The 19,219-nt window shown below is 29.4% G+C and overlaps 1 protein-coding gene across 1 annotated transcript in view; it reads left to right on the plus strand.

Annotated features, from left to right (window-relative positions):
* Nckx30C (solute carrier family 24 member Nckx30C) overlaps positions 1 to 18,919 on the plus strand; it is a 700,544-nt gene extending 681,625 nt beyond the window's left edge. The window contains exons 7-8 of the mRNA XM_075358858.1: positions 1,563 to 1,699; positions 18,247 to 18,919. Coding sequence (XP_075214973.1) covers positions 1,563 to 1,699; positions 18,247 to 18,487 — 378 coding nt within the window. The 3' untranslated portion in view covers positions 18,488 to 18,919. The remainder of the gene's footprint in view (positions 1 to 1,562; positions 1,700 to 18,246) is intronic.
* Positions 18,920 to 19,219: the final 300 nt, after the last annotated feature.

Consider the following 19,219-nt stretch of genomic DNA (forward strand, 5'->3'; position numbering starts at 1 on the left):
AATTAGGCATTTTCAAGAACTTTGTTAAGAAAATGGATAAAAATGGTGCTGGATTTTATTATTTGAAAGAAAATTTTCTTGTGTTAGTGATGGTAAAATGATGGAAGGAATTTTTGTGGGTCAACAAATAAGAAATTTGATTAGAAATAGTCATTTTAAAGAACTGTTAAGCCAAGGGGCTCTGATTTGAACAGTTCTAATTATGCTGAGCCAAGTATTACTGAAAACTGTTGTTTGAAACTTTTAAGGAAATCATCAATTCCCCAACTACCATGCCCTGTGAGTGAATTATTAGTCATACAAATATATGGGGTATAATATGTCTAAAAAATTCATCTTGTGGCTTTACACCTGGATTTCTTTCTGGACAATCTTGGGGTCATCAGTTATGAGCATGAGGAAACACTTCCTCATGCTCATCACAGAAATCTGTGTTGGAAAACAAGTGCAAGAGACAATAGAGTACAGGAATGATTGCAAATTAATGGTGGACACTAAAGAAGGATGTTCCAAACAGCCAAACATGAAAGGAACATAGCAACTAAATTTTAGCCCTGCTTGCATGCAAATGCTTAATTTCTTTCAAAGTTTATCTATGTATCACAATATCACAAAAAAAAATAGTGGGTAATGGAAAAAATCCATTTACATATTTGAATTCAGTGTAAAAATTTCTATTAGGATAACATGTTTTTTCCTTGGGTCAAACAAATGTTTAATTTTGTTTCTTGGCATATTTTTATTTATTTCAATGTTAAAAAAAAAGTATATTTTTTCTTTTTCCTTTCCTAATTACACTATCAATGATAATTAATCACTGAAATAAGCATTTTTAGTTTTAGTTCTATTTTTTGTAAATTGTTTTCGAACACTTTCTGTTTAGAAATTTAACTTGAGAGAGGTTTAACAGAATGTTTTGAATGGTCCCTGTTGCTAAACAAATTTTCAAGAAAAAATATTTGTTCTTAATTTTTGTAATTAACCAATTTTGTTTTTCCCACATATGATTGTTTATGAACTGTATAATACCACTTATAATTTCGGGTCCAGAGTTTCAATTTAGCTTAGCAGGCAAATCCTCTACATATAAATAAAAAGAATTATATAATCTTGAAGCAAACATTTTAAGAAACTTATTAATTATAAGTTAAAATAATATCTTGCTGTTACAGTGAATTTTCTATTCTATTTATTTGCCTAATTTTTCTACAGTGTTATTACAAAACCTTTTCAAAATGTTTTTTGAATTGAAATGTTCATTTTTAATAGTAAATACTATAATAATTAATAAATCTGATAATTTCAATGATATGTAATATTTTACAATATGAGTGAATGTACATTAAAATGACTTTAACTTATTCAGTCAAATATAATATTATACCTTGCATTAATGTCAAAGGTAAAAAAAAACTCAGAGCTTCTTCTAACAATTTTTCTCAAAAAATAAGTTTTATTCTAGTCAGTGTCATATTACCTTCAATGTCATATTTTGAAGAAAAAAGTAGTATTATATTATTGCATAACTCAATAATTTATTAATTCATACTAATAATTTACAGGTAATGGGTCTGACTTTCCTAGCAGCTGGAACATCAATACCTGACCTCATCACCAGTGTTATTGTTGCAAGAAAAGGTTTTGGTGATATGGCAGTATCATCGTCAGTTGGTAGTAATATCTTTGATGTAACAGTGGGGTAAGAAATTTATTTTTATTCTATAAGTATTTATTAGATTAAAATATATCAATTTCTCATGTACCTCCAGTAAGAACAAATGATCGTTCATTCCAGGTACTTCTGTATGCTAAAAAATTCTGGTTTGATGTGAGAGCAATCTTTTAGAAAGCCTTACCTGTTCTCAGATGGCTTATTAATATCTATGAAAAACATTTTTGTTTGTGTATATATTTAACTTGAGACAAAGTAGTAGATTGGCAATTAATTGTTCCCATCCTTTGCAAACTTGGTCATATTGCTCTCAGATGTTTGTGGTCATCAACTGTGGTAAAGTAATAGTATCTCTATTTCTCATCCCTAAGGTTCTGAATTTGAATCCCAATCACCCTTAGCTTTATTGACATGTAAAAAAAAGCTTACCTATCATTCAAAAATAAGCATAGTACCTGTAATTGGGCACAGCCTGTAGTTACTTCAGAAGTAAATAAATGAAATGCTATAAATAAACAGATTTATATTGTATATTACATCTAACGACAGGAAACTAAAAAGAAGATACTTGCTTAGTTATATCAGGTACAGGTATACAAAGTGATTAAAAAATTAATTTTTCAAATATGGAGATTATTACTTAAATTGTTTTACAGGAATTTCTTAATATTTGTATATCAACAGATTAGTTCTATTCATCCCAAATACATGAAAATTTATTCCACTAGACACAAGCAACAGCATTTGATATGTTTTTTTAAATCTACATAGAAAAGGGGACATAAACATGGCCATTTATAAATACTCCACAAAAAGCAATAATAAGGCTTCAAAAAATCCTGACTTTTGATGACTAATGTTCATTGCCATGTTTTCATTATTTGCAAAGACAATCCATCTTGGAAAATCCAAATAATTTTTAACCTCTGTCCAGAAATTCGTCCAGTTACGTGTGAAAAAAGAACAATTTAAACATCTTTTCCTAGGAAATAGCACAAAGTACATTCAGTTTAGGTGAATTATGTATGTTGCACAAGTTCTGTAGAATTTTCTGTTCACAATATTCATATATTGTGTCTCTTGACCTTTCCACTAACTGAAACATACACTCATTACAAAGTATTAGATGATGAAAAAAAACGTTTTCTTTGTAACACAAAGAAAGGCTTTGTATTCCTGCATATACACAAATAAATCTTTTCACTTTATCATTCCCACATAAATTTTGTCCTAATTGTAATTTTAGTTATTTTTCAACCATTTCTGAAAATTTCCCACATGATCAGTAGTGAAATTTGTAATTCTAAATTTGCCTGTCTAATTAAGTTACTTGAAGTAATCTTTCAGAACTTTTCTTTTTACCGACACCTTGTGTTTTCTAATTGATTTTTCAAGTTGTAAATGAATCACCTTGATGGTAATTCATTTTTGTTAATTTAACAACCCAAAAGGTTTTCTCAACAGAAGTAGTGGTCATCTTGCCAGACTGTTTATGCAACACAATAATCAATATTGACATCAAGCACAGCAGTTATAAGAAATTGAAAACAATTCCTATAAAACCATATTAATTGCTATCTTTATGTATAAAAGTTAAAGATTTATAAACCATCAACGTGTCAATTTTATTTGTATTATCAACCAGTATAATTTTTCAATGTCCAAACATAGCAAAAAAGTAAGACATTAAGTCATAGCTTTCTCTTACTCTTATTTTGCTGAATTCCTTTATTTACTTACAATCAGCTTCTACAATGAAGCTATAAGCAATTCATATGGCTGACGATCACATGAAAGAGAACCTCCCAGTGATAATCCTCAAGTAATACAAAAAACAAGAGCATAACATAACAAACAAATAATAATATAACATTTTATAGTGCCTTTGATTGTCCAGCCAACATTAACATAACATTAAAACAACAAAATTAATGTTAACTTTAAATAGAACAGTAAACGAAAGAGTAACTTGGAAATATCCAAGAAACAATAAACATGAGCACTAAGCTGCCAAACTGGATCATCATAACAGGCCATCAACAAGATCAAGCACACGGAGCCTTTTCAGTCTCCTAACATCAACACTGTTGTTTAGCAGATTTAAAGCGAGATGGTTAATATGCTTATCAAACCTGGACACATATCTTGAAACTAGATATCCAGCTTCCTCTTGACCATATGAAATGCCTACATAATTGTGGATCTTAGCAACCTCGTGAATCATAGCATCTGGGTTATGTTCCGTAGAAATTTATTCTGAAACTATTGAATGATCTCCACATTGCTCTTACTAACCGTTCCCCAGAGTTCAATCCCGTAAGTCCAAATCGGTTTCAAGAAAGCCTTGTCGATCAGAATCTTGTTGGACAAAGAAAGTTGTGATTTCTTACCCAATACCCAGTACATCTTCTCAAGATTTCTTTTTCCTGTTTAGCCTCTGGAAATTACCTTTCAGTTAATACTTCAGAGGATGAATGAAGATGATATGTATGAGTGTGAATGAAGTGTAGTCTTGTACAGTCTCAGTTTGACCATTCCTGAGACATGTCATTAATTGAAATCCAACCACCAAAGAACACCGGTATCCATGATCTAGTATTCAAATCCGTGTAAAAATAACTGTCTTTACTGGAACTTAAACGCTGGAACTCTCAACTTCCAAACCAGCTGATTTGGGAAGATACATTTACCACTAGACCAGTATCTTCAGTACCACCGTGCATCAAATGTAACCAAAACACATTCCCTAAGTGCTCAGCATACAACTCGGCCTTTTGACTGTTGTCACAAGTTCACTCATCAGCCGTCTTGATGGCGGGAAAGAGATTAGCAGCCGCTTTAATTTCCTTGCCTCCCTCCACAAAGAATGATTGTCCCTCCTCAGAGGAGATAGACTCTCAACATACTCCTTAAACGACTCATTCTTGTGCACACGCAGCAATATTTTCAATCTGCGGACCACCCTGTTCGTCGCCGTCCTGTCCTCAGGCCTTCCGTTCCACTGCCACCTCCTTCTAAACATTCTCTTTGTTCTAACAAAGTCCAAAACCTCCCTGAGGTAGTCTATATCTCGTTGTATTCTGTCCTGCTCCAATGGAGTAGAGTGCCACACTGCCTCCTGCATGACAGCGGTTAAACACCTGGTACCAACATCCACGTCACAAACGCACATCAGCGCCACATCGAAAGGTAGCTTCTCCTCAATCCAACTACTATATGACTCCCAGTCTATCCAAATGTTATGAAGGAACAGCAATCATTTCTTCCTCACAACCATCATACTAACCGTCAGAAGAACAGGCGAGTGATCTGATGTAGAGTAGTAGTTGTTCACATCATTATAGAAAGGCGAAACCCCTGAACTGACATAAAAATCCAGCAAGTCAGGAATCTTTGTTGGATCTGAAGGCCAGTAGGTCGGTTGAAGTCCAGAGATAACGTGTATCCGTATCCTATCAATAGACACCTTCAGGGACCTTCCACATGTAGTTGTAATCCAAGATCCCCAGAATCTGTTCTTCGCGTTCCAGTCACCTCCTGCAATGAACCGGCACCCAAGTGTGCCAAAATACTCACAAAACATATGGCGCGATGAGGGGGACAGTAGATTTCTGATATTTTTAGAGGCCCTTACCAGTCCATGATCTCAATTGAAGTCGTCTGAAGGGTTGGCGGTGCTGAACGGAGGTAGCTGATTATGTCGTAGCCCATTTTTTACCACAATCGCAGCACCCCCATGTGCCCTTCCATCAGGGTGGTTGGTTGTGTAAACTGAACAGCCCCTAATTCTCAAATAGTTCCTATCAGTAAAATGAGTTTCTGAAATAAGAACAACATGTAGAGCTCGCAGAAGATCAGCATTTCCACTTCCTCCCTGCGATTCATTACAGCATTGATGTTCCATAGAGTGAGTTTAAGGTAATTCTTTATCAACAAAGTTTAGAAATCACCTTCATCAGCAAACTCAGGAGGTTTCCAATCTGTTGAACTAAGAACTCAATGTCACTTGCTAGCTTCTCAAATCTATCCAGTCTAACCGAAGCCTTATTATCGGTTCCCACCACTGCTTCAGAGAAGGACCTGGGATGTGAAGTCCAATAAATATTTCAAGTGTCACAGTTACTATTATCCACATTACTACTGGCCTGTTGACATAATGATGGAAAATCATGGTCCAGGTCGTACAATTTACCTCTCAGATCCTCAAACCTCGCAGGAACGTGCTTCAGAAAATAACTCATTCTCCTCTTCTCTTGTCTTTCAAGGATCTCCTTACAGACCCTGCAACCTTTATAATTTGCAGGATGATCCTCATGGCATAAAGCACAAATCACCGATGTGCTCCTACCTACCTTCTGGCAATTATTACCAATGGCTCCTTTGTAACTTGTTACTGCTGGCGAGTGTTTATAATGCTCTGAACCTTGTGCTCCTGACTCTCAATCTCCTGCTGTATAACTGCTACTGGGATCGAATGGTGAAGATTCTTAAGCACCATCCGAAACGCCCTTTCATTATACCTTGTGATGGTGTGCCCTATATCAGATTATTTTTGTGAATAACACAAATTATTTTTTTGTAGCTCTCAATATCCTTTGACAGCAGCTGAAGTTCTTTACTGTTTATTATTCTCATAGTGTATTCCGCCTTGTTCACCACCGATTCCAACAACTCATGCAGCTTCTTGATATCCGAAATACCATACAATACTATCAGAGGCGGCTTAACCTCTTCCTTTTGTGGAGCAGCACCATCAGTCTCCTCCACAGGCAGACCATTGAATCTATTCGAGAGAAGTATATCAATCTCAGAAGTTGTGTCAGCTATCGGCAACTGTGTAAAGTCAGCACTGTTTGCTATGGTGAAGAAACCGGAATTGAGTCCATAATATCAGAGTCACTGATATTACACAAAGAACCAGTCATATTTTCAAGAAGAAATTGAATGGGCCATGTTTTCTATTCAACAGCATGTTGTTGTTTACAGCCTCGAAGCTGCTGTTCGCCGAGTGGTTACTATGCGGAACAGCTGGAAACTAGTCCATTGCAATGCCACAACCACTAGGTTATGTAGCTAAGCCTATAACAAAAAATAGTTAAAAAATACTCTTGTGAATAAAGAAAAACACAAACCTGAGGAAAACAAACACTTATCAAAACTAACAGAACAAAGTAATCTCAAACTAACACACGACAGGAAAAATAAAAATAATTGACTTTAATGAGGAGCGACTAATATAATATATATATATAAACAGTTGATCACCTCTTTCTCTAACATTTAAAGATGAAATAAATCTTGATAATCTTGAAGTGTATCAATATAAATATTCATCTTTACTTAGTTAAGACTTATAGTGTAGATAACTGCATTTGTTGTTCATGAAATTACACTGTACATTTGGTGTTGTTATATCCCAGTTTTTTCAGGCAACAATGTGATTTTAATTAAAAAATTAAAACCTGAAAATAAATAGTAACGAGGAAAAATAAGTGACTGACAGCATTCAAATTTAATCTTCACAGCCTCAATTTATCAGCTTCCTAAATGAAAAGGTACACACATAATTACTGTATCACCCTTATACACATGTAACATCAATATATAAAGGCATGTGCAGATTATAATTTATAGTAACAATGACATACAAGTTTATATATTAATATTATATAAGAAGCAACACTTGCCACAGTTACACGTTAAGGATTCTATAAATCATCAAACTAAATAAAAATATCTTCATTATGGAGTTTCACTTAAATCACATTTTTACTGTAAATTATATTTAAAAGCAAATTCTATCATCACAAAGAAAATAATAAAATACTGCCGCTAAATAATAAAATACTTGTCTTTTAAATATTAAAAGACAAAAAACTAAGTCATAATTTAATTTAAGCCTCTTGAGAAAAAACTACAATCTATCATTACATGTTTAGCTAACCTAATAGTATAAAATGTCAATACATCTAATGCATTGTTACTAGTGCTTATTTGACCTATTTTCAAGTAGTTATTTGTTTTCACATAAGATGTCGTTGCTGGCCTCTTGGAAGTGAATTTTATCATCAATTTAATATTTTAAGTCATCAATATGTTTTATAAAATGTGTTTTTTTTACATTTTGTATGTTGTTAAAGTTACTTGAACTTTAATCAGAATCTGGATTGTATAAAATTATTTAAACCTAATCTTGAAAATATTAGGTTTTATTTTTTAACTGATGAATGCAGAAATAAAAAGCAAAGATTGCTTTGTCATGATAAATTGTTGATTTTTCACAAAATAATTTTAAAAATTGAATTAGTAAACTTAAAATAATAACTGAAACAATAAAATAACCTGATTAAATAAACACAAGATTAACTTTATAATTTCTAGATTATACATATGTTAGATACCATAATTGTATTAACTACAAGTGTCCTGACATGAGATACATATCATTCATAAAAACATCAAAACCATTTCCAAGAATAACAAGCATTAAATGCCAGGTTTACCAAGAAAAATAATTAATGAAATGATTTCCAATTATCTTCTTTACTAAGCTAAATAGGTTGTACATCAAGCCCACTGAAATGCAGGTGATATTCAGCACAAATAATCTTTTCACACTTTGTTTGTTAATGTCTTTGCAAATCCTTTCCCAATTTTTTATGAAATTTTGCTGTAAGCTCCCTTACTTATTAAGCGGAATAATGAGCATAAGATCTTTCTCTATCAGAATGCTAGCTTCTGTCTTTCATTGACAAATACATACACTCTGTGGCTAAGTTTGACTTAACATATTTGCAAAATAAAAAGTCCACACGTAAAATTAATATGCTAAAATGTAAAGAATAGTAGTAAAAATTTAAGTTTTTTTTCATAGTCATTAAATTTTTGTTAAAATGTTGATAAAATTCTCCAATAATCTACATTTCTAATAGCATAAACCGTAGATGAATTACTGTAATGATTTAATAACTTAAAAAGCTCACCAGCTTAAAAACACACAACTGAACTATGGATAAGCAGACACTATTACAACAGTGAGCCAAACTAATTGTTAAACAAAGTAGTTAAACTTGATTTGATTTTTTTCTATATAACTGTCATAAAGTGTCTAAGCAAGTCAAATCTACAAATGAAAAACTCCACATAAAATTTTCAGTTCAAATTTTTTCCATACTAAGTGGTTAATCTTATTACTTACTAACTTTGTTCAATGTTCTTTAGGAAATCTTCAATTAATAATGTATATATAGAGAAACCAAGAATGTAGTATTATTCCAGGTAGAACATAGTAAAACATTTGCATTTTGTTCTTGCTTCTGATATTGATCAATTGACTGTGGGTCAATTGAATAATATGTTTCTCTTGAACAAGTTAAATAATCTGCGATAAAACTGATAAAATATTCATTCACATCTTCTAACGTGAATAATTCAGATATACAAAATATTTTTTTTTTGTACAGAAAACACAATAATATAAATGACAAACCACATTTAAGTTAAAAATTCTTTTTAAGTTATAGTAAATATTTTTTTTTTATTATCAACTAGTGAAAGATAAAGTTATTTATTATAACAGCAATGTCAACTAAACTTCATATAAGAAATTCTATTCACATAGATCAACATGATGAGAAGAGGTTTCATAATATTTAATTCACTTGAATATAATGAATTAAATTAAATTTTTGAGAGAAAGTATGATTTTAACAGTACACAACCCCTCTTTTATTAACCAATCTACCAGCAAATCTTAGTTGTCTGTGGCCAAGTTGTTTGCAAATTTAAAAAAAAAGATACTCTTATAATGGTACATAATTAATATAAGTAAACAGAAACCAAACTAATCAAGAGATCAAATAAAGTTTAACTATAGAAAAAATAATAATAGTTAATAAGTAGCAAAATAGTTAATATAAGCTAGCATCTAATAATATCAAAAAATAATAGTTAACTCAGGACATAATGAGTAATTTAGCAAAAACATTTACATGTTTCCGTAGCTGAATTTATGAATAATCATCATGTTAAATTAAAATTACCAAACAGAAAGACACTGCTGTGAGACACAAAAAGCATAACACACATTCCAGAACTTCAGAAAAGACAAATGTCTTAAAAAATGACCAGATCAGTTTAAATTTGAACTAAATCCTTTAAGAAATAAATGTAATTGTTAAACCCTATCTACAGTAATTTATTTTTCCGTATCATAAGATGATACATTCACAGCTCACATATTTTGATAAATCAACATATATCTTACCCATCAATAGGAATTAATATGTTACTGTTAACAAGGTTACATCAGACTACAGACCACAAAAACCTCACAACAAACATACCTGTATTGCAGTCTCAAGATGGAGTCTAAAATTAATCGCAATTTCTTTGCAAATAAATTTCTTCAAGACTCTGAAAATACCTTTCTCACTGTACAGTTTAATAGCAATCTATTTTTATTATTCGTAAAACCAATTATGAAATACTTTTTAAAATATATTAACTATTTTTATAAAATTATTTACACCAAGTCCTGTAATATAAATTGGATAAGGTAAGTCTAACACAAGATAAATAGCTAAATGATCATTCTGCCATTTTGAAAATATATAGATTGTAACAAAATTTAGACAAGATAAATATTTAATTTCTCATCGTAAAAAACTTGGCAAAAAGAATTTCAATTAGTTTAAAATTCAAAAAACCATTAGTGTCTGGCTTCCATAATTCATTAATGAATAATGTCTTATTGTTACATAGAAATTCTAACAACTATCTAATACTTGTTCAGTAGATACTTTTTAAAAGTGTAGTTTCTAATAAATGTATGTTAGTTTCTAAACCATGTGTGTCATAACTAATCTCTTTTACTTTTAAACCTCACACATTATTAATAATTCAAATGCTCTTTTAATCTAATTTCAACTTATCTTAGTTTACTACATGTATCTTAACTTACATTTAATTTCTTTACAAATTAAATTTTAGATTCCCAATCTTTTAATCAATTTGTTTCAGAAGCCAATATCCACAACATAGTGATGGTAAAGCTAAAATTATATTTTTATTTTTTTCTGTATTTTGCTGCTACACAAAGAAAAGTGTGCAATTTTTATTCATGAGCCATCTTAACCCTTCTTTTTCTTGTCAAGACATTTTTTGTTGATGCTATTCTATATGTTGTAAGTGATTTTTCTGGTAAAACCGATGAACTCAATTGTATATTTAAATAAATACATTTTCATCATAAGATCAACTGACACCCAGTTATTACAAAGTTTTACAAAATAACATTTAAACAAATAAATACAACAATTGAGCATTTGTATATTTGATTGTGAGGTGAATTAATATTGATCACATACCAAAGAGGTTTCCTAAGCTTTTGTAAAATTAATATAATTCTGTAGTGACACCACATAGTTCATTCAAGGAGTTATATGGTTAGCTCTGAAATTACTCTAATAACTGTTTTCATCATGTTTGAAAGGAAATCATTTATTATTTTTTTATATTTAATGTATATACATATTACCACACTATTCACTGAATAAAAGTTTTTAATAGACAAAAAAAAAATATTTTGTTCTGATTGGTACATAATAATACATTACATACATTATCACATCAGAAATCAGTAGATTTGCTACTCCATGGATAAAAAAAGAACTATCTCAGCATTTATCTGGATGGATCAAGAGAGAGACCATGGTAAAATTTTGGTAAGATCAGCATCATAGACTACCGGTACACAATTATTTATAAAATAAAAAATAGAAGTTTATATTAGTTATTTTAAATATAATTCACAATTCAGAAGCCATTAATAAAAATTATTTGAGCACATATAATTTATCTACACATTGAATGGGATGCAGAAATTTCAGCATTTTTTAAAAATATCTTTTTAATTAGAATTATTTAAAAATTTATAGACAGAGTAATATTGTTTCTGTATAAGGAAATCTTTTAATTGTATTTAAAATAAATTGGTGGGAAAATTAAGATATTTTGGTAATTTATAAGAAATGTCGGTGGAAGCATAATAAGGTCCTTTTTCATAAGCTAAAATATTATGACAAGTTGCATGAAAACAGTTCTTTTGTCAGGTTTATTATTAAGTAGTATATATAATTACTTATAGATGAAACTTTTGTTTTACTCAAAGTAATTTGATGTAATTCTTTTTCCTTTTATTCTGAATTATTCCTTTAACCTAAGTAATTTTTTACATATTTAATTAAATATTTTATGTAATTTAACCTTTGCCTCATGTTACTGTTTTAATATTCACATTTCATTCCATTTCTAAATTAATATCTCTGGGCATTTATTACACAATCAGCTGATCTAATCTTATAAGAATTTGATACAGGTTTCTTTTCTCATCATTTTGTTGGTGAACACTTTTGTTCTTTGATTTATAACTACTGTCTTTGATTCAGCATCATAAACGAACTCACTTCAATTAAATATTTAAAAACGTTATGTGTCTCATAAGTCCTGTAAAAATAAATTTCATATTGGCAGACTTCATTTCCAATTTGAACTTGGAATAGTCTGTTTTTAAAACCATTGCTCATCATTTGTAATTGTACAACTAAACAATTTTTTTTCTCATGTGTTATATTTTCCGACTTTGATAACTGATTTATTCATGAGAATAAATAAGATTACTGTGTAATCTTCTTTTCTTCATATTTTATTAATTGTTTTTCTTTTGTCCTTATTAACTTTTAAACTGAATTTTATCTCTTCAAATAATCAATTTTGTTCATGTTTTCCTAATTCATTTTAAAAATATCATCAGTAAATAATAAAGAAATAAAAGTTGAAAAGCAGCAGAAATAAATATTTTATTCAATCCTTCTGAATTAAGGATAATGTTTTCAACTTTTAATTTTCTTCTAATCTTTTATTAATCAAATTTGGGTGTGTTTGTTTATGACAATATTCTAATATAAGGATTTTTAATATAATTAACATATTTAATTATTAATAGAAAAGTTTTTCCGTTTTTGGATCATCACAAGTAACTTTTATAACATATTTAATAGTTAATTTCTAGTTGGTCTCCTGTTCTTCCAACTTTCCTTTATTTTCAAGCTATGTTGTTCCTTTTCCTCTTTTAGCAGTTTCTTTTCACTACAGTCTCTTATTTTTTTTTGGATCCCTTCACAGTCTTATAGTTTTTTTCTGAATATATTTCTGGTTTTTATATCTATATGTTTTTATACATGCAATTCTGGGAACATTGATTGTTTAAATCACCTGATGAATCTTGTCTCCATTAAATTTATTTGCAAAAAATCTTCTTGGTTAATATGTTGGGCTCATACCTGTCAAATGTTCATAAAAGGTCAGTCTTTGTTTCTGTACAACATCTACAATTCTGTCTGTTTTGAGATAAAATTCATTATCTTCCACATTTTCTAACCCTCATTATTTTCCTTGGTGAGTATATTTCTTAAATCTGCTTTTCTCACTAATCTCTATTTTGTCTACTTCTCTCTGATTTATTGTTATGACCATACATGACTTTAGGTTGGATTAGAGTGTATTTCCTATTCTTACTAGTCCTAGACATTTGTCTTTTGTTGTATACACTCTTTGTCAAGGCATAGCCTATCTCCATTTTCTCCTAGGTTGAATGATTTCTCCTAGGTTCTTGAATATCCTTATTTTCTTGATTTTCCAGGTTTTGATTCTAGATATCTGAGCTTTTTATGTTTGTTATGTATTCTCTTTTTCAAAAAAAATATCTATTGTCCTGATTTTTCTGCTGTCTCCTTAAGGATATTCAATTGTTCTTCTGTTTTCTTTACACATATTCTGTTAGAAATACAAGATCATGAGTAAAGGCAAGGCAATCTATGACCAAATTCTCTTTTGCATAGCCTAGATTGACTTTTTTAAGTCTTTTTTCATTAAACATTTTTTTCTATTCTTTTATGATCTTCTTTAAAATTAAATTACAAAGACCTGCAGATAATCCATCTCCTTATCTAACTTATTTTGGTTTCAACCATCTGCAAGATTTTCCTTTGAATTTGACTTTTGATTTTGTGTGTTCTCTTCACAAGATTTAGTATTTTTTCATCTGCACCAAATTCTTTGAGTATATTGATTAATATTTTAAAGTTAATTAGCTTGAAATTTATTTTTTAAATTAATAATAGAAGACTTTTGTTCTAATTTCAGTTTTATAACATTACTCAGAAAATAAATCATTATTAAGTACAGACATTCAAAAAATCAATAAGGATACAGCTGCATATGGTTCTGATTCAGCAAAGTTGCAAAAGATATCTGATTTCCAGATGCGATATTAAACGCATCATGTAATCGCTTAATAATAATTATTATTATAACATCTTATAGCTAAGCGAGTGTTCAGATTTCTTTCATTGTAAATGTTGTGTTTCCCTACACAGAGTGATTCATGTAGTGTTACTAATGCTTTCTGAGCTCATTCTACTAGCAAGAATAATGAAAAATGTTCATATAAACATGGGTCTGGAAATGCTTCTTAGCAAGTTTTGGCTAGCAAATGATTTCACCCTGATTCCTGAGCAAAGAATGAAATAAAATCATACTGAGTTTCTAGAAACCCAAATTAAGGGGTAAACTCGATGGTTTTTAACTATGAATCTAATACAACAAGTTCCAGAATCATATCTCCAGATTGTTGAAAATCAGATCTGCTTTTTAAAAATTTACTGTAAACTTTATTAAATGTATCAATTGCATTATTATTTTTTTAACAGTGTATCATTTGCATGTTAACTGCATTTTATGTAGTTGATAACATTTTTAAATTTTCATACGGTAAATTTTAATAATAAAATCAAATTTCTTAAATTTCTATTTGTTTTTTATTAGGCTATATTACATCAATTTTTCCAGAATTAAATTCTCTGCAAGTTTCAGTAATAAATTTTATGCATTTATCAGTCATTTAACAAAGATTTGTATTACAAATGTAAAAAAGAAATATGTTTTTAGACAATAAATTTTTTTATTTTGTGTCGGATATTATGAAATTACTGGAGATATGGTTCTGAAACTTGTTTTATTAAATTTGTCAGGTCAAAAACCATAAGAAATCATCATCTTTACCCCTTAATTTGGGTTCCTAGAAATTCAGTATTGTTTATTTCATTATTTGTCCAGGAATCAGGGTGAAATCTTTCAGCCGTAACTTGCAAAGGAATGTTTCTGGACACGTGTTTATGTGAACATTTTTCATTATTTTTGCTAGTAGAAGAGCTAAGAAAGTGCCAGGAACAGTGTCTGTATTTTATGGAAACTTGATTTTTAATCATTTATTCTTCAACACTTCTATTAAGTGATAACACTTCTTAAGTGATCAACCTGAACCCATTCTTCTAAAATCTTTGTTTACTGTACTTGCCATAAAATACACATGACAAAACCTAATCAGGTAGTCTTTCATTATTAATTTATCAGCTTTTCCCCCATTCTTCTATTTTCAAATTCTTCAGAAAAGCAATTTCTGATGCTTGAATCTTATTGAAAAATCTTCATTTTTGTAATCATTTTTATTAATATTTATTAAACACACTATAGACAAACAATTTTTAGTTCACTAACATGCACTGAAAATTGTTTCAGACTATGTACAAGGCATTTTTCTAATTGATTTTCTTCTAATAAAAAAACTTTTTCTCCCTATTCATTCCAACTTATTTCACAAACTGGACCAACTTAATTTATTCTAAACACTAGACTGTATATTATCATTAGACTTTTTTCAGGTGCTACTATTCTCTCATCGTGAATTGCATGAGGGCATTCAAAAAAAATAAGCATGTGTGCTCCATTGATCTGCTAAGTGTTCTATTGGTAGAATATAAGTAGAGAGATGAAAATAAATAAAATGAATATAACTGGATGAAGGGAAGTAAGAGGGAAAGAGTTATGTGAAATTAACAGCAAAATTACAATATAAAATTTTGAAAATAAAAAAGTAAGAAGTGAAATAGAAATCATTGTAAAAATGTGAAATTCTGTGCAAAGAATGATTTTTAATGATGATAATAACTGCTGAACTTGTAAAAGTAATCATTAATAAATAAGTAATCTCTTTTAGGGTAGGAATAAGCCCAAAGGATTTTATTTTAACCAGATCACATTTGTTATAAAGTAATAATGATTGACTGGAATGCTGTGACTGGGGAAAGATGGAAAAACCAAGAAACCAGGTAGTAGGAAAGTATAGTCTGAGCATTTAAAATGAAAGATAAAAAAAGCTTACTCAGTTTTTGAAAGGAAAATTAATCTTTCTAACAAACATTTTTTTATAAACCATAAGAGGAAACTACATATTCATGAGATGAAAACAGGTACCAAATTCACATATAATTATGATGGTAACCAATGTAAGTAGAGGTTATATACTTCTGATTACACAAGTAGAGCAATATTTAAGAGAGCCAAAAGAGTGAAGAAAATAAATAAATGGCATGACTATTATATGGTTAGCAAATAATTTTAATGTTATGTAATGTTGAAGAAAACAACAGAAAATAACAGTTGAAGAAAAATACAGGAATATACAGAAGTAGGGAAAAATGTATGATGCAGTAAATGTTGTCATATTTAAATGAAAAGGTCAGAAACAAAGGAATGGCAAGTAGCATGACTAGGTCAAATGGTTTTGACCCCAAAAAATATCCTTACTGATCACAAAAATAGATTTTGTTTCACAATTCTAATAACAAAGAATAGGAAAATACTTATAAGTAATTTAAGTTTTAATACTTATAAGTAATGAAAATACTTAATAGTATAAAATTATACCTAGTAAAGTCAGTTATTTTTACACAGATTTGAATACTAGATTATGGATGCTGGTGTTCTTTGGTGGTTGGGTTTCAATTAACCACACAGGAATGGTCGAACTGAGACTGTACAATACTACACTTCATTTACACTCATACATATCATCCTCTGAAGTATTATCTGAACGGTAATTACCGGAGGCTAAACAGGAAAAAGAAAGAAAAGTATAAAATTATAATAATTTGAATTATTTGGTTATCAAATTAAATTAACATAGAATAAATTATAAAATGCAATATTAAGTGAAGTTTCATACAATTGTATGAAATGTAATATTTTATAAAGTAAACCTCACAGGGTATTTTTCAAATCTGATATTTACAATCCCTAGAACTTCTTAAGGATATGATTTTGAATCTGACTGGGATATCATGGTAAATTTTCTTTTTGGAATCTTCTTCTGGCAGTGACAAAATCTTCTACTATGACAGCGAAAATATTTGCACAACATTGATTATGAATGGACACTTCTATGCAGTATGAATGTAGTATTTTTCTTACGATATCTAACTGATATTCCTGGTGTAAATAATAAATCCCTTGTAATTAAATAATTTGTGAATTATACATAGTTATTAAAAAAAAAAAAAATGAAAACTAATGTATTTCAATTGTTTATGTACTATAATTTATAATAAAGTTCTGTGTATAACTATTACATTCAGATGGCTGAACAAAATTTTAGAACAAGTAAAAAAATTAAAACTTGAAGGTGACCGTTCAAAAAATAATTATGACAGAATTGATGGCAACAATTATTATCAGAGTTGGCTGAGTATAGTAGAAATGCTGACAATATTTTCTTCATTAATAATAATGCATCAGGCAAATCAAAAGAGAAAATGTAAAATTATTACAATATTATTAAATCATAATGTATATATTTCTTTAACTAGTAAGAAAAACCTAATGTTCTTAAACTAGAAACCTAGTAGTAAAAAGGTTAATCTACACACTTTTTAAATATGCAAAAATATGATAAATTTTGGTAAATCTATGAATTGTGGTAAATTATTTATATTCATATAATTCTTATTATTATTTTGCACACAAGAACAAAAAACAATCATCTAATCTTCAATTATCAATGAATCAATTATCAATTATCAATCATCAATTATCAAATCTTGGAATTTTTAGGACGTCATGACAGTATCTCATTAACGTAGGGGAATGTAGACTGCCAGTGAGGTAGTCTCCCTAGACTAAGCGATATACAAGCATAGCATCGTACAAATTCCAGAATTTAATGTCCTTAAGATATTACATGATAATTAAGCATATCTCATTGGCCTTCATATTAAATTTATATATGGAAACATGTGTAACAGATTGGATGAATTTTGATTATTAAAGGGATTCCATTTGCTGTAGGGTAATTTTTCACTTTTTACACTTTTTAGTACATAATAATCTCTGATCTCCATTAGTGTACCATCAAAATCAGATCTGCAAGTCAATGACATGCAGATTTATCAATAAACGGTTAAACATTTCATTTTAATCAATCAATAAACCATTAAACATTAATTAAATCTATGTGTTAGATTTCTATTCAGTGAAATAGAAAAATATAATATCTACTGATAAGGAATAATTTCAGAATAATTAGTATGAGTCAAACCATTGCAGTTTATTACGTCATTATTATCAAACTATATAACAGTATTAAAATTAATCATCTGTTTATTTTTTCCATTTTACAGGCTACCAGTGCCTTGGTTGCTGTACGGGCTGATCTATGGGACACCAGTTGAGGTGAACAGCGTGGGAATGGTCTGCTCCATTGCAATCCTTTTCCTAATGCTACTATTCGTCATCATGTCTATCGCCTGCTTCCACTGGAAGATGAACAAGAGTCTAGGATTCACCATGTTCCTTCTATATTTCGTCTTTGTTGCAGTATCTCTAATGTTTGAGTACAAAGTTCTGGTTTGCCCATTCTAACATGTTAATAATTTCACGCACACATTCACACCAATGTTATTAATGATGACTATAAAAATATTGTTTTATTTAAAAAGCTCATATTCAAGCAGGTTACCATTTGATGAAAGAGTGATGTGGTTTTTATAACAGATATATATATAAATATACATATATAACTGTTTTAAATAAAATATATTTAACATAACTAATTGTAAAGTTTAGATCTGTATTATATTGTAGCTAATATCTACATATCCTATGGATATTACCATTTAGTTAATTTGGAATGAGCCCAGGATGGGTATTTAAAAAAAAAAAAATCTTTATAACCGTAAGTGAAATAATTAAATTTATAAATGATAAAATAATCTGAATAATTTTTTTCTTTTATTTGTTTATATTTAGTTAGCATTTCTGTTAAAAATATGAAAGCCTACTTATGAGTTTAGTTTTGGCAGGTAAACCAAACAAAAATAAATAAAAAAAATAATTAATTTACTCAAACAATATTTAAAAAATGTTATTTTATATATATATACCATGACAATTATAGTTTATGGATAAAATATTAAAAATATAATAATTATTTAAAAATTTTGTTTCCTTTACAGCAAGAGCAATGATTAATTAAATCACCATTACAGATAAAAATATACCTTTATTAATCTACTCGTAACATCTAACTTGCTGAAATTAACTGAGGTTCAGTAAAAGCAGTGCTAATTCTGTTCATCCTATCCTAAAATTAAA

This window comes from Lycorma delicatula, chromosome 3, assembly GCF_047948215.1.
Source record: "Lycorma delicatula isolate Av1 chromosome 3, ASM4794821v1, whole genome shotgun sequence".
Classification (NCBI taxonomy): Eukaryota; Metazoa; Arthropoda; class Insecta; order Hemiptera; family Fulgoridae; genus Lycorma; species Lycorma delicatula.